Raw genomic sequence first — 17,917 nt, 5'->3', positions numbered from 1 at the left:
CTTTTAAAAGGTAAAACTAGGGCAAGAGAAAAGAATAGGCTGTGATAAAGGCAACTGACAAATTAACTGGCAACATTCTCAAGAAACAAATGGTTTGAGTCTGTAATCAAGACACTGCAACTATTACAGGAGTCCTTCCTCCCAGCTGATCCATAGGTTTAATAGAGAAAGTGAACAATCACGTGAGCTAGGCTCTTCCCTTGGTTCTGGTGTGCCGTGCACAGGCAGGAATCATCTGGCATCGCAGGCTGTGGCCTTCCAACAAGGAACTGAGCATTTCAAAAGCCATGAACATGAAAAAATATACAAACAGACCAATTCTGCTTTCAAAAGAACAATCCTAACTTTTGTCTCTTTCTATCATTTTAGAGGAAAATAAAAAATTAGCACACACCAGCTTGAACATAACTTCTAGATTTCTAGTAAGTTTTTTAGGTTGCCATACCAGTGCATTGCAGGTGGGAATCACTGATATTTGCTCCTGCCTCCCTCTTTCCCAACCTTCCTCTTCTCAATCATCTTCTGTCTTGGAAATAGCTTTCATTTTGGCCATACATCATACTATCTTAAGTCACTGAACTAACGTTAGGATTCATCCTGTGACCAACATTTTATGGTTTGGTTAAGCATACAATAAAATTTTCATTTTCATAATAAAATTACCATTTTCATTAGTTCTGCGGCTTTTTCAAAACCAGAATAACAAAACCATTTCTGTGCTTTCTTTGAAGTGCAAAGTTTTAAAAGACCATAGCCAGAATCTGATACATAAGCACAGACAAAAATAGATACTTTCTACTGATATGTGGGATATGGAGAAATTCAGTAATATTTTCCTCCTAGATACAACGGGGAAAAAAAGAGGCTCTGAAAGGCTGAGAAAACATTCTGGACAGCTTTGCCTAATATTTTAAGAACTGAATAATTTTATTTACTGCTAAAATGGTTTGTGAGAGACTATTAACTATAAACCACATATTCTTAAAGTCAAAATGTTGTAATTCTGAAAGAGTTGGAAATAGTAATAGCATCATATGTTTAACTGTCTTTCCTGTCTCAGGATACCAAAATCAAAATCAAAAATATTCAAATCTGCAATATTCCCAGAAAATGCTGATTTGTATTTTTAATAATTGTATGCTCAATTACATCCTTTCATAGTCAGTATTTTGCTACCAGACTATCATACTGATCCTCACTATATTTTAAGATGCAGATGACTCATCTCCTTAACAGATTATACTCTATGTTCGTTGCCATAGCAGTCCAGTATATTTTACTAGAAAATCCTGACTCAAGCACAAAAGAAGGAATTGAGCCATTCCTTTGGCTCCTTCCACACTTTGACCTAACAGAAGACACTGATGTGATGTGGAAAAGAAGGAAAAAAGAAAAAGACAGTCCTGCCCTTGCCACTCATCTCTTGTGTCCCTGAAAACTCAATCCTGCCTGAGCTGGCACAAATGTGGTGAGGTAGCTGACCCCAGTTAAAACTATTCTAAGAATTAATTTTAAGCCGAACCAAGTCAGGAAACTCATCACTGAGCAAGCACGCAAACAGCTGTCGCCGTGTGAGAGTGACAGAGAGCAAAGAGAACAACAATGAAGACACAGCATCAGCCAAAAGTCAGAAGCTGTTAGCGAGGTACAAGAAGCCTCCACACACCAATATGTAGCTAAAGGCAGAGGGAAGATTGAGTGATAACCTTATTAGTAGAAGATATCATTACTTACCAACTAACATCTCAAAAAGGAAAACCCCTACAGACCACCAGTCACATTCCCGTCCATAATAACCATCACCCCCCTGCGATTTCAGGACTTCAGGCGAGATGTAGTCAGGAGTCCCCACGGCTGTGTCGCAGCGCACCATTCCTGTCTGTGCAACAGTAACAACACAAACAGCTCAGTTCAAGGGGTTTCTGAGCACCTCTAACCAATTCCTCTGTTAGTAGGACAGAAAACCATAAAAATACAGCCTAAAGTACTTACACTCGAGGAGTGTGTTTTAAAGACTATTTATAATTCAAGAAGCAATATGAATTGAAATGACATTTCTTGCTAATGTGCTTACCCCTGCCTACTCCATAGTGATTTCTCTTGACTTCATCTTCTCAAAATTCACCAATTTTATTATTTTTACCATTGGTTTTAATTTGAAGGTACACACCGTATCAGACTGCTCCTTTTCTCATTTAATTCAGGGACAAACTTTAGAAAAATTTTGACAAGTTATGAACTCTAGGCCCTACAAGCAGATACATAATTTTGTCTAATTCAGCAAATAAATCAAGTAATAGGCAAATTTTTATAGACACGCCTTGTTTTTGTTTAAAGATAGGAAGAATAAAAGGAGAAGCTGTTTTTAAAGAATAGCAAAGCCTTCGTTTTTTAAAAAAAATATTAACATATTACCACAGTTGTATCAATTAAATGATTCCTCATCCTCTGCTCCACACTGAGAAACTAAAAATGTAGGGACCAAATGATGCAGAAGCATCAATCAGCTCTGCCATCATTCTGATTCAGAGTTATAAGTTTTGTTTCCTTTAATGAAGATCACTGAATTCACTCCTGAGAGACCAGATGGATGAATGAAAAATTCTCGATGTAGTTAGAGAAGTACCAAAAATACACTCATCTTTTATTCTGTTTCCCAATCTGAAGTTTTATCTAAATCCTTTTACAAAGGTTCTTCGTGCATTTTGCCATTAGCATGAAAATATTAATTGTGATTATTAATACAGAATATTAGTAGTACCATCTGTTCAAAATACATATTTAAAGAAAAAAGTGAAACATTTCATTTTGGGAATTGTAGTGATACACAAAATTTAGACACCACATTACAATATTCCTTCTCATACACAATATGAACTGTGAAAAGCTTTTATTTCTGTACTAAAACAGAATCCATCAAGTCATGAACCAGCAGGCAAAAACTAAAGGGATGACTGTAGAGACCTGTGGAGTACTTCAAATGTCCTCCTGGCAAATGCCTATCTTCTATCACTCCATGCTAAAACTGAAACCTAAAGAAATTTTAACTTCTCAGACACAGAATAAACAGCAGGTAAACTTTTGCACTCTATACTGGATGAGATAGCACATAGCTTATTCATACTGGGATAAGACAATGAAGTTAACTCTTTCCAGAAAACCTATTGCATTCATTGGACAAAGAAAAATACAGGCAAACACATTTTAATACTGTGAAATAAACTAAAGCTCAAAGACTCCAGAAATCTAAAGTTGAGAGCATTTGAAAATGGATCTAGCACATGGCAAGGAACTACTATTTGAATACCCCACTTGTCACAGTACTCTGTGCACTAACCTGTGTGTGTCTTCTCTGAAGCCTAAGCCTCTCCTTGCTTGAGCGCAGGAGGAATTGCTCTAGGGTTATGTGGTTTTGCTAATCCAGTACAACTGTGGCAACTTAGTAAGGCTCCAACTGGTGTCTATCTCTTCCTTATCCAAACACAAAATTATAACAAAGGAAAGTCTGAATTTTTGCTCAGTCAAGTCTGGTTGAAGCCACCTGAATCCCGCCCTGGGTAAGGAGATTGCTTAAAAACAAAGTCACCAAAACAGTTCTTGAAACTGCTCTCTGAAGTCTGCAGCTTCAGTCAAAAGCCTCTCCATCTTGACACTTAAGCACTTAATAACACCCTATTTCCCATTCCACTATAATTAATACACCAAAGCAAGAATTCCTTTTAATATATTACACATGTTGATATTTTCCAAAGTCTTAAACAAAGCAAAGGCTTTTTCTACAATAAAAGAAGCCCTTGCATGCTAACACCAGGTTCAATGGGCCATAGCTCTCTGAAGCACATGGAGCTGGTTGTACTTATTCCCCATAAAACTCTCTACTTTCTGTCTCAGGAACTAATCTAGAAATGCATTTGCAGATCACAGAACAGTAAGGGACCTGAAAGATCATCTGACTCAACTGGTCATAGTAAAAGGAGCTGATATATGATTATCTAGCACCCTGTGGGACTGCATCACAAAATGGGGATTCTACATGTCCCTGGGGAGACTGGCCCATTATCACTTGAATATAAAATTCCCAGATTTCTGTTCTGCTCATTCACACACTTCTTTCAAAGAACTTGGGTGTTCTGTATGTGTTTTTAAGTACTGGGTACCTTTAATACCACATTCAGACTGTGATCTCTGGCTAAAAAGCTGAGTAAACAGGGACATGCTGTCTGCCCAGCACAGAACACCTTGGCGGTCCCTACATTCTGACGAGATTTGAATGATGCTATTTCGTCTGGGCAATGTGTTACTCCTGTGTCTGAAAGACTAAGCCTCTATTTATGCCTGAGTAGCATACTTATTGTAACAGTTACCACACAAAGCTTTGAGTGGAGAGTCTCAGGCCAGTGTTTAACCTGAAACTTTTTTCATCACCACAAAAGATCAAGGTGGACTTTGGAACTCATCTCCTGCAGCTATGTGATAGATGTACAGTGAACAATTTTAAAAAAATGGGCTGTCCAGCAATGTTCTCGCAGCACCTGACAGGTTGGAGATGAGGTTCTCTGCAGTGTTTCCCAGCATCATTCAGCAATATTATAGTGCTGAAGACAAAGCAATTCAGGTTTCATCTTCAGGAGGATCTCCATCAAACCTGAATGACTTGCTGTCTTGAACCAAGGCTTGAATCAGCCTTTCACTCCCTCAGGAAATTCCTTCTACTAAACAAGAGCTGGAGGGTGTTTGTGTGGAAACATGAGGACGGCATACATCAGGTGTTAGCAGCAGACAATGCACTGAGGCAGGAAGGATCCAGCAGAGTCCTCTTCACTGGACAAGCTTCAATGAGAAAGAATCTGAGTTCCAAAAAGAAGAACACGCTGCTTCTTTCAGCTGATCTGCCTGGGCTGAGGCAATGATCCCAAGTGGCAAACATCCCTTCTTTTGGTCACATCTCTTTCAACAGATACTCTCTGAATCTGTGCTCTGCTGAAAGCTCAAGTTAGCACGGGACAGTGCTGTGCATGATGACACTGGGAGCTCCTGGCCCTAGGATACCTACCAAAGCCAACTGCTGTTTGGTTTCTTACACAACACCTGAAGATTTGACAGAGACTGGTGAACCCTGCCCTGGTCTACCTCATCATACCTAAATACCAAAAAAAGATGCCACTATTCCTACTAAATTTTTGAGTCTAACTCCATTCTTTATTTAACAACAGAAATACGCACTTTGCTGCAGATTTTAAAAAAAATATGACTAATTTAAAAAAACCCAAAAACTTAGCAGCTCTTTTTAGAAAATTTTAAGGAGAAACTCTGCTACAAGTGTCTGTTCTGGCCTGGCCTGGCTGACTTTAGCAAACACTGAACAGCAAAGGTCAGAAAAATCTCTCAATGAATTGCAGCAAAATTTTCCTGGGCTCTCAACAGCATAAGGAAGATGCTAATTCTCACAACTGCTAAAAGAGATCCAAATCCAAAAAACAAGTAAGTACTGGGTATGCATATATTTTCTACAAATCAGTCTGCCAGCACTAATATTATATTTACACAGCTGGAATGTATTCATATTTTGTAAGAAGTAGCATGAGATTTGGAGACAATCCAGAACCTCTCAACTTCTAGCTTCCTGTAGAAAAAATTTTTGCCATTCCACTGAGTCTGAGAAACACAAAAAACTTAAAATTTAATCCTTTAAAAAATTAACTTCTCTAGGAGATCACTGGTCCACAGATGATACCCAGTCTACAGAGGAGCTCACTTTAACTTTTCATGAGAAACACGGATTCATTTCTCACATCTACAGTACCATCATAAGCATTTTAATATTCCATTCTTTTAAAAACAGCAGTGAAAAAGAAAAAAAGTAAAAAGCATAGGTCCACCATTTCTGGGGTCCCTAAAACAGCACAGAGGATCACCTTTTTTATTGGCAGATTTATACAGATTTTGATGCTTTTTTGTTGACACTTCCAACAAACAACAGATTCCCTTAAGACATTACAATCTACTGACTTAGAACAAATATTAATAACTTTAAGGACTGAATTAAGAGACCAAGTACTACTTTTGATTTTTTTTCAATTAAAGTAAATGCTGTCCTCTAAAAGCAAGTAAATCAACAAAATGGAGGTAAATATTATCTCTCCCTTTAGACTAACAACTACAACATCAACAGAACTTCAATAAACAGCTGCAGATGGACAATGGTGAAGTTAATATATTATCATGTAGAAAAAATCCATCCTAAACAGACACAGTACTTGTGGATACTGCTGAAGAGACATTAACCTAATGACACAAATGCAAATTAAGTAGATAGCAGAAATTATATCAAGCACTGTCTAAACAATACAGAAAGAAACCCAAAACATAAAAGCAAGTAAGCTTAAAAGGATCATCCTTGCCAACACTACTACAGAAAACTTTCAAAGACCAGGTAAATCGTAACACACATTCACATGCAGTTTTTTTGTCTATATTATAATCTGGTATAGTTTTTCGTAGGAAGAATAGTTATAGTTTTTCATAGGAAGAGTTTATTCTGTAAATTACAGCATAACCCTGTCTGTCAGACAAGATTCTAGGACTGCAAACTACAAAATGGCAGCTTTATTTTCAAGTTTTTTTTAATAGTATAAAGTATCCTGTTAAAAATATTCTTATACAAACTCATTAGAAAACTGAATTTGGCTGTACATGGCGAAATCTGGACAAGCAAATAATTTTAATTGACATCTTGGCATCCTGACAAATAACTACCAGATTTTGATCAATATATCACATATCACTGCTGCTGTACTGTGACCTCATTTGAATGACCACTAGAGGATGCTATGAGAACAATTAGATACAGGAAAAAAACACATGGAATGAATCTTGGCTATAAAATAATTTCATTTACAAAAATAATGTCAGCTTATCAACTGTTCTAAGGTTATTAGTGTTGAAACTAAGAGTTATCTTGCAAGCTTTTCAAACATTTGGCAAAAAAAAAAAGTACCTCAGAAATTCATAAACACAAATGCTTTCATAAATAGCGAAGAGTAAGTTTACATCCTTCTTCCGTGTGATAGAACAGTTTATAACAGAAAAGGTTACACTATTTAAAATACTCTTATATTTAAAAGTAGGAAACAAGAAACAGGTTTCTAATCAAGTAGACCATTTGATGAATATTCCTTTGGATATTATACTTCATAAGAAAATAACCTTAGATATAGATGTAATTTAGAATTACAGTTTAACAGATGGTAAATTATTCAGCTGCATACTTACTTCATCCATTTTCATGCAAGTGCCAAAATCTGCCAGCTTCAGATGCCCATACTTATCTAAAAGCATATTGTCAGGCTTCACATCTCTGTGTATCAAGCCCATGGAGTGAATTGCATCAAGAGCAAGAACAACTTCAGCTGTGTAGAACTTGGCCCATTTCTCAGGCACATCGTAATTGCTCATAAGGTTTACAAGATCTCCACCTGGCATGTATTCCATTACCATGTACAAATATTTGTCATCTTGAAAGGCACAAAATAGCTGCAACATTAAAAAAAAGGAAAGGAAAAAAATGCAATTACTTTTCAGGCAGCTAGGGAAATGAATAAAGCCCTTTATCTTGAAGTTTCATTAAACCTGAGAGTATGTTTTCAAGATTACTTTTAATATGCATAAAAGATACATTTTTCTATTAATTATGGGAGTACCTTGGAATTTACTCAACTTCAGAACCCCTCATAATTTTTGAGAAAGTAAAAAGTATTTCCTGATTATAGGCATCTATCTATCTGTCTGTCTGTCTGTCAATCTATCATCCATCTCCATGTTTCTTGGCATTAAGAAGTATCACTGAGTCAAAATGCAAAGTATCAAATCAGTGACAGGGGGCAACATGTTCTGATTTGAAAATAGCTCAACAGTGAGCAGCATCTTAGACTGTTTCCAAATTTTCTATATTATAAATTTCTTATCGCTGTACATTTTTGCGAAGTCACTGCTGACTTTGTCTAAAACAACACATATTGAAATAAGAAATAAAAACAGAATGTTCCTGAAGATAACTATAACACAACACAAAGAAACTGTCCTTAACAATAAAATACTGGTCTGGTATAAGTTGCGGTGGGTGTTTCCTGCTGGCAGGATAGTGAAAGTAAGTTCAGTCTCTTTAAAATGTATTTCAGACCTGGAGTGCTAAAGTTTTGGAGATTCCACTTGGTGATCACCAGTCTGGCAAAAGTATTATCATCAAATGTTCAATGACTGCTCTGAAAAAGTCTCTGAAATTTTCCCCTTATTTTTCAGGGAATACTGCCTTACCTTAAGAACTAAAATTGTTCACATCTTTAAAATACATACACAAAATTAAAAGGCAATTGAAAAATAGGATGTGTGGAAAGGACCAAGTCAGAATCAGGGAGACTGTGGAGGATAAGGAACCATGAAAGGCAGGTATATTACTGTGGTGATTTGACTTTCAGATTAAAATTATTTGTATAACTAGTGTCAGAAGCCCTTGATTACAAATATTTATTTGAATACATATATGTTGCACTGTACTTGTTTGCACAAATGGAGAATACATGCAATATATAGTACAATAATGCATTGGGTCAATAAAATCCAAATGAAGATTCAAAATAATCTCTATTTTGTATATAGAGATATTAATAGAATAATAAATAAAAGCACTATGTCTTTGTATAGCACTTTGTTATTGCCCTCAAGCGACTTCATAAAAAAAAAATAAATAAAACTATCCAGGGATCTTGTTGCATTTGTTTTTCACATAAATACTAGACAGAGAGAAGCAGTGTGATCTGTCTCAGTTTCTAGATCAGAACAGGACCTACATTTTCTTCAAACCAGCTCAATGTCCTACCCCCTTGGAAATATCACCTAAATATATCACACTAATACACTTAATCATAGAAGGCACAATTGCAACTACACTTTAGTTCATTTGCTATTTACAAATGCAGACACACATTTATATCCTGCTTGTGACAGTTTCCTTTGAAAATCCATGTCATGAATTTCTCATCACTTTCAACTGCATGTGAAAAATAGTTCTTGACAATTCCTGTTACTAGATCAAAGAACTAAATAAAAAAATCATCTATTTGTTTAAGTATTTCTGCTGAATATAGGCAAGAGCACAGAACATGCTCAAAGAGCAAAACATCTTTGTATACCTGAGGTAAAGCATTATGAAAAATATATGAAAAGCTTAAATCCAGTCTTATTAAATACACAGAAGCATGGTAATATATATGAGAGAATTTAATTTAAGTATTTAAAATTTAAGGATTTCTCCAAGCACATGCTTTCACTACTCCTTTTGTTAATTGGTGCAATTTACCAGTTACAACAAATGGCAATAATCAGTACTGATTGTTCCCAAAGGCATAATTCACATTACAGTATCTTGATGACACATGTCAAGAGACAGCTGCGAGTGACGGTGTTCAACACCAGATGAAGAAGTCAACTCCCTGCTACTTGGATATGGTGAGTGCTGATGCTCAGAACTGACCACTAAGAGAAGATGGTTTCAAGGAAACCACTGCTACAGCTCCTTGTCTTGTAGGAGACCAGCACTGAACACTCATCCATATATCAAAATGCAGCTGAAAAGACAGCCACTATTTAAAAGCCCTCAATACCAACTGCCTGTGATCAACTAACTGTATCACGAGGTAAGACAATGAATACCAATCACATTTGTTTCTATATTCCTATACAGAATGTTTCACAGTTGGATAACTTCCCTATTATTCCAAATAATTATGTAGGCATTTAAAAAATCTATTTAATTTTATGTTATGATGCATTTGTAGTGACTAAAATGCAAATTATTCTACTTTTTAACATAGCCAAATATACAAAACTTAGTGAAACTGCTGTAAAAATGTATTTTTAGAAGTAAAAATCTGAACCTAAACCTGGATTTGAGTTTCAAAGTAAAGTCAAAACCAGCTCAAGCCTGCAAAGTATTTATGGCATCAGCATCATTACTCCTGCTATTGCTGTTATTATTTTACTTTTATACATCTTCCTTACCTGAACCACCCACGGGCTGTTGGCAAAGGCCATGATATCTCTTTCTTCCCAGAAAAAGGCTGAATCTGATCTCTTGATCATTTCAAATTTACTAAGTAGCTTCATCGCATAAACCTTCTGTGTCATTTTATGGCGAACCTGTTGGTAGAGAAAGAAGGGAATCAACCATTTTAAAATGCCTTGTTAAAAACCAGAGTACCATCATAGTATGTTTCTGCTATGTGCAAATTGCTTTCTGGAATGAGATACCTCCAGGTATTCATACACCAAATTTCTACACAGTAAGGATTTGAGTACTAACCTAAAAACAAAAGTTTAACAGTTGCTCAAAAAAACTCACCATAGCAGGAAATAAACTATAACTCTGCTTTTATTTTCTTATTCTGAACATTGTGCCACTAAATTCATTCAAGTTAGAAACCGGGCAAGCAGTCTGCTTCAGCCTCTGCCAATTTTTATTTTACACCAAAACATGATTGCTCCTACTTCTTTTCTTAAACAGTTCTTAAATTCACCTTAAATGTTGCAAAATTAATACAATGTATCTTGTTGGAAAAATGTAATTAAAACTTTTATTACAAAATATGAAAACATTTTTGAAAACTTCATCTGAATTCAGATATAAAGCCAAATCCTTAAATTGCACACTGCAGTCATTACTCAGCTAATTAGTCATGAGACATTCTATTTTATGAAAAAGCTATTAAAGGAACAGGTTTTTAACATTCTTGAGTGCTTCTTAAAGAAATCAAGGTGAGAAGTATTTAGCTGTAAGAAGTCTGAGTCATTAGGACCTTAAGTTTCTGTGTATTTTTTTCCTGTTAAAATAAAAAATTCAGTGGACTAGTTTGTAAAATTGAGTAATGAAAATTGTGAAATGCACCAGAAACTGAAGTTATGATTTTCTGGTGCATTTAAAACCTCTCACATCTAGTAAATAAAGCAGATCTCCTAACTTGTTAGTTTTGCACAAAAACTGACTTTAATTATGTTACTTGAAAGAATGCTTAATAGGCTTTTCTGAACAGCTGTAGATGCAGGTCCATGACATCTGCAGAACAAAGCTTCAGAGAGGCACCTATTTTGGTCTATAAATCTGGGAGCATCAGTCTTCTGCTCCTGAGGAGCTGAAAAAATTAATACTGCTGAAGGGATAGAAGAAACATCAGGTGGAAGGGGTAGTCTTGGATAAAGCAAGAAGATGAACAGAAAGAGGATTATTTAAGGAGTTGCTGTTCTTGAAATTGGGGCTTTTTGCCTCAGTTATAGGTGCAAAGGTTTTATTAGTAGTATCTTGCATAGTTTAACAAACAACTTTCTCTACAATTAGATCAAAAAACCTCCAACCTAACACCAGAACAGATACATGGTATCTATATGCAGTAACAACTCTATAAGCATATTTGCATATTTTAGGACATTAATTAGTCAGCTACTGAAGGTGTCCTAAAACAGTATTTTGAAAATTCACTTCTTTCCACTTACTAATCCCACATGGGATTATTTACAAAGACTTGGTGGTACACCACAAACTACACTCCCCTAAGTACAGCTTTTGTAATCCTGCCAAACCCAGAAGAAACACCAAGACCAGAAACCTCAAAAAGATATTGTTTAATTGAAGATGCATTTTCTGTGAAATTTCACACTGAAGCTCTGCAATGTATTTAGTAGTTTACAATTCCTAAAGTTGCTGTGTACTTTTGTCTAGGTGCAGTTAGAGTAACTGCCTGCATTTAGAAAAACAACTGTCTCCCATGACTAGGGGGAAAAATTTCTTCAAAGTCAGCACAGCCTGAAGGAAGCTCATGTACAGGAGATGCAAAGTAAAGAGGGATGGAGGGCTCAAGATCAGTTTGTAAACCTCTTTAAATAGTGCCAATAGGTTATTGGCTAAATGATTTATTGAGAAAATCTCAAGATAGGCTCTTTCTCTGTACAAAATCAAAGCAATAACAAGACCACTGGCACACCCAGAGACTAGGTGTGTCTTGGCACACCTTGCAGGTGAGCAGACCTACCGCTGACATTCTTCTTTCTATCAGCACCATGGCCCCTGGAGACAGCCTTTTGAGCTGCTAGTCACTGTGCTCTTTACTCAGAGCTATATTTGTTCATACAGATATTGGCTCATACAGCAGATTATTCATGTATTAAACTGTCATGATGTTTCAATTTCTTCCAGCTGTTAAAATGAACTGCCAAATTTAAACTGCAGCTCACCAGAGTAATACTCAAAATAGGTAGGAAAATCCCTTCATGCCATTAGCACTGAGTAACATGGCCTTGTTTAACTCATGAAAATACATTAAGAAAAAAGAATTTCACTCTACTCTGCTTCAACACTTTCGATAAACAAAATGTATCCATAATTTCCCCATGGGAATTTACATGGGAAGACAATCTGTAGGCAAAGAAAACAACACATCCATTTGAAGTTATCAGATTTAGTACACAGTATTGATAATAGTACTGTCCCTTTTATGATTTTGAAAAAAAATTACCATCTTAGAGTGGAGTTTTGAAATGAACTATAAGGCTTGAGTAATTACAGGTATCCTAAAATAATTAATAAAGCCATAAGATATGACTACAATAAGAAATGACTAGAGATAGGGTATCAAAGTTCATAACCTGACAAATTTTCAGTTAATAAAGTATTTATCTTTATATAAAAGCTTTATCTACTTTACAACAGAACTGTACATCAGCAGTGGATGGGGAATTAAACCTAATAAACAAAGCACTTAATGAAGAAAAATAAACCAGCATCTGTTTACGCAGGCCATGCCAATCACTGGTTTGCAACACTAAGAAATCAGACAGTAAAGACTGTCACCCAGACCATCCTCTAGCACCCAAACACAAGGAATTGTTAACATTGCTTTAGTTTTCTCTCCCAATACATGAGCAGGTCAGTCTGCTGTGCCACTGCAACATTACAGTCCCTCATGGTTAGACCTGGGAGAAGGAACTAAGGTTAAGTTTCAATTTCAAACCAAGATGATTTCCCACAAGTGCAAACAAACAAGAACAACTCAGGATGTGTGTTCATAAATAACTGTTTCTGCATAAACCAGAAGTAACATATTAAGCACTATAATTAAATTTTTCTGTCTGCCCTAGACACCAGTCACTTTTATTCACAGCACTGTGTAAGAGAAGAAGTGATCTGGCAGCTGGCAATCAGTTTCTTAGCTTTCCCCATCACTACAGATCAAGCAAAACTGGAGACCAGAGCACAAACGTAGAGTTTAATACTTCTGGATTTATAAGGAAATTGTTCCTCCACCACAGTCAGATGCTCAGACCAGAGTCATCTGATCTCTCCTTACTGGACTATTTTTTAAATTTTTTGGAGGGGAGAGGAAGAGGAAAATCAAGCCTTTTTAAAAAAAAAATCTAGCTGTAAGACACAATGGTAGAGAATGTGTTTCACTTTCTTGACAGAATCTGTAAAGCTGATTGCTTCACATCACTTTAGCAAGAAAATGCTATACTGGAGCAGAAGACTAAGAGAAAACAAAATTAAATGAAAGAGATCATAGCTGACTAATTTATGCTGCAAACATTACAAACCAAAAAAATGAGTATACTAATATAATCATTAGAAACATATATTAAATATTTGTGCTACAATTCCTATGCACAATAACACATACTGATAACACAACATTCATTAATTTAACTCATGTACTTAATCATGTTTTATTTATAGTTCTTTCTTTATTTAATCCCCACTGAAGCAAATTTCTATTTTGATCACAGAAAGTGTGGCAAAATATTTTCATTACCGCAAATCCATCATCTGCAACAGTGGTGTTAACATTTTGAATGGAATAGGAATAGATAGAGCTTAGCTCAATAGTTTAAACTTATACCATACCTTGTGAGGCAAAAAACTGAGGTATGTATGTCCACATCACCAGCTAATATTAGTTCAGACCTGCAGTTGCATTTACTAGCTCACTGCTTTTCAGCTGTATGACTGCATAACATTATGATTTCTATCTGTACTTTTACTCTTCAGAAAAAGTGTTTGTTTAAATTGACATGAAGTACAGAAGAGGTCTATATGAACACACTTGAGTTTCTTTCCAATACCAAGAGTTCTTGCATTTTTGGAAGGGCTTATTAAAGATTTTAAAAAAAACAAACCCATGACAACAATGCAACCCAAACCCCATTATTGAATGACCAGGTTACTAGACATTTTGTCATTACATTTTAATGGTTGGACAAATGAAAAATAAAGTTTGTCTTCAGATCCCTCAAAGTACCCAACCGCAGTATGTACACTATGAAAAATGATCTCTTCTTAAAAATTTATATTGTGTATGACATGGTAAATTAACAAAAAGAGTTTCCAGAACAAATCATGACCTTCTATTTGAAATGAAATGTTAAAAAGAAAATAAAAATAATTTAGAAACACCCTTCTGTTCTTAAGAAATACACATATGAAAACAATGTATTTTCATTTTTGAAGCACCTCAAAAATACAATTCTCTTGGGTGTCTCCAGCAAATACATGAGTTCGACATCTAAAAATGGCACATAACTTCTGTTATTGGGACTTGCTTTTTTTCATCTTCTACCACTTCAACAAGTGGACAAGGAACTCTGATCCTTACAACTTGATTTTTCATTGACTTCACATGCCAGTGTGTAAGGAGTGTCTCTATTCACTGCTCCATGTGGATTAATGTAAAGACACAAATGTCTAATAGAAGACTTTAAAATAAACCATTTGATGTGACTGTCATCGAAAAGACATGGAGTAGACTGCTTTCCTACAAACACGCTGCAGCAGCCCGTTCACGAGAAAGTACAGTTCTGCTGAAGATTTTGGCCATTTTTAATTTCTTGCCTACAAGGCTATAAAATCATGTAAATATACATAATAATTCTTTAAAATCCTGCTAGAAAATGAGGATTTTTGGAAATACTCTACTCCATATTTCATTCAATCTTCTAAACAAAACAAAGTGTAAATGACCCTGATAGAAATAGGGAAGAGGGTGCCACATTCTCAAATTACTAGACTTGGATGAAGCTGTCTTAAAAAATTACACAGATGAATAAAAATTGCTTATTAGATGTTGCTGTCTGACATACTAATCACATCTAAACTTGTAAATTGCCCATGAGTCATGCAAATAATATTAGGCTAGTCAGAGGGGTTTTTTCCCAGTTCCAACGAATTTCAGCAACACTAATATGGAAAATACAATGAATTTTATAAATGGATCACAAATTTATTGCCATTATACATTGTGCACCTCCTATAAGCCCTTCACAGCCTAGATCTTACCACATTCCTCAACAAAACTCCAGCATATCTTTGTATTTTCAAAAATGGTTTTACATTACAAGATAGTATGATTTTCTCAGCTTCCTAGTGTAAAATTACCACAGAACAGTAAAATGCCAGTTCCAGATCAACAAATACCAGTGAAAGTAGTTGTAAAAAAGGGTAACTATTGTTACCTCGTGGTAACAAGATAACAAGCTTTAATTGCAGAAAATTAGTTGCTTCCCTTCTATTGACTTGCTTTACATCTCTCTTCCTCTAAAAATACTCACACAGAACATCACCATGGAGCAGCTGATGCAGAGTTATCTGTTAGCTCATGATAACTTGTCTCTAATGTTTGCATTCTATATTCTATCTGGCATTTACATCCAATGCTTATTTCAAAACTGACATATCAATCCATCTTATATATATGTTCACATTTTTGTGCCATGTATCAGAGAGTAGGACTTGGAAGTCCTGGAAAAATCAAAATTAAATTAAAATCAGACTATATGTGATACACCAAGTTACCCTTTGTAGTTTGATTACCTTTTTTTAACAACAGAATTTCTCAGCAATAAAAATTTTAAAAATAAACCCATTCATACTTTAGGTATTATATTGCATACAATGTCAAGGAGACAATGTTAAGAAAAGAATCTTTTAAAAATCCTGTAAATCATGTCACTTAAAATACAATGCAAGCATTACAATTATAAGAACAAACCAAAAATCTTTTGTTGCAGTGTTTGCCTGGTCTTTTTAGAAGGTTTCAGATATATATATATATTATACAGTGACGCTTGTGGCCAAAAAGATTTAGAATTGCCAGGAATTGCCTTTTTGATTTTGATCAAAGGATAGAAAACATTCCTGAGTTTTTCCCTTCCTATCCATCATATTTTAAACTCAGATTTTCTGTTTACTATGCACAGAAACAATCTCTCAATACAATGAAAATTACACTTGTTCTTTTTAAGAATGAATTTTTACATATAAAACATGAAGATTGAGGAAGGTTTTGGCTAAAGCTGTTAATCTGTCTAAATATTAAATCATTGCATTCTTACCAGCTGCACTTCTCCAAAAGCCCCTCTTCCAATCACCTTAACAACATCGTAGTCTTCAGCTTTCATTTGTAAAGCTCGGATTTTTTCCACAATCTTCTCATCTAAAACAAATCAAAGAGAAGTTGTGATAACGCATATATTAACAGAATACAAGGATTTTAGCTATTCATTTAGTGGAAAAATAAGCTACTTTTATTCAAATGTTTAGAACCTTCTTTCTAATTCTTGAAATCTGTAGTCACTATTAATATCCCCTTTTATCATTCTTTGGAAACCATTAACCCTCTACCTTTAGTTGTAACTACTGAAATATCTTTCATCTTTTGCTGACTCTCATTTCACACCTCTAATAATCACTCACAAGCTTATGGGAAGACTCTGGTAATGAAGAGAGCCAGAGATGCCTATCGGGAATTTTCAATCATTCCTTGCTACCCGCTGCACTCCCAGGATCCACTGACACTCCACTGATAGTGCCGAGGTGGAGCACGTGGTGTGCAAGAAGCACTGCAGGTGCAACCTGCTCCTACACACCTGGAGGGTTCAACAGCACTCACAAGGCGAGGAATGTGACTGGGTGACCTTCATGTACAACTGCAGATCACACAGATATCTGGCACATCCACTCATCCATTCCATACGAAACATTGATTAAGTTCACGTGTCTGTAACTGCTGGCCATCTCATAGTACTTTTTTTTGTATTCACCACATGTGTAGCTCTACACTTCTTAAAATGATGTCTACAATGCTCTGTTCAGCATTCTGCAGATAAGCACTGCCTGTCAGTATGTGTCTTACTGGCAGTTGTAAGAATCTGTAAAAGGGAAAACAGTGAAATTCTCATTTCTGACAAGTTCTAAAAACACACAAGGTCCTAGACTCTTTAATTTTGTAAATGAAATATGCTATGAACGTATTCCTAGCTAAACACATTTTTAAAATCTATTCTTATTACAAGAACAAAAGATAATGGAATCGGTGAATGGAATCCATAATACTAGAGGTAATCTGAGGCATGACAAGCCCCTACACATGCTTAGAGGAAGAACAAAAAGCAAAACAGGTGGCTGAAGCAAGAACTCTACCAGGAAAGAGCATGAAATTGTATGAAAGGCTGTGGATGCCTATATTCAGAGAGGGGTAGAGGTTTAAATTGTGAGAGCCCTGTTTAGGGACAAATACCATGGAATTTTAACCCTAGAAAGGCATTAAAAAGGATGTCAGATCTGAATACAGGGGGAAAAAGAATCAGAAATACAGTTAATCCAGTATGACATTAAAGATGACATGGTCTAAGGGAGTTAATGATAAGAACATCTAGTAAATAGCTTAACCATTCCTACATATTCATGAAGAGTAGCTTGGCAGGCTACAAGCAATCCAGGAGATGCCTGACCATCACTTCTTTTCTTCCAAACAAGCAATAAGCCAAAACAGGGAGGCACTCTGATTTATTACTCACAAACAAGAATGAACTGGCTCAAGAAGAC

General features: G+C 35.6%; 1 protein-coding gene across 5 annotated transcripts in view; it reads right to left on the bottom strand.

Annotated features, from left to right (window-relative positions):
- Window positions 1-17,917, bottom strand: part of ROCK2 (Rho associated coiled-coil containing protein kinase 2) — a 104,368-nt gene that overhangs the window by 36,743 nt on the left and 49,708 nt on the right. For all 5 annotated transcript variants that reach the window (XM_058833988.1, XM_058833990.1, XM_058833991.1 and 2 more), the window contains exons 3-6: window positions 16,426-16,526; window positions 10,057-10,194; window positions 7,273-7,533; window positions 1,735-1,879 (exon numbers count right to left, since the gene is read on the bottom strand). In XM_058833988.1, coding sequence (XP_058689971.1) covers window positions 1,735-1,879; window positions 7,273-7,533; window positions 10,057-10,194; window positions 16,426-16,526 — 645 coding nt within the window. The remainder of the gene's footprint in view (window positions 1-1,734; window positions 1,880-7,272; window positions 7,534-10,056; window positions 10,195-16,425; window positions 16,527-17,917) is intronic.

The sequence above is a fragment of the Poecile atricapillus genome, chromosome 3 (genome assembly GCF_030490865.1).
Source record: "Poecile atricapillus isolate bPoeAtr1 chromosome 3, bPoeAtr1.hap1, whole genome shotgun sequence".
In the NCBI taxonomy this organism is placed as follows: Eukaryota; Metazoa; Chordata; class Aves; order Passeriformes; family Paridae; genus Poecile; species Poecile atricapillus.
The sequence above is the reverse complement of the archived record's forward strand: the minus strand, read 5'-3'. Positions and strand labels throughout refer to the sequence as shown.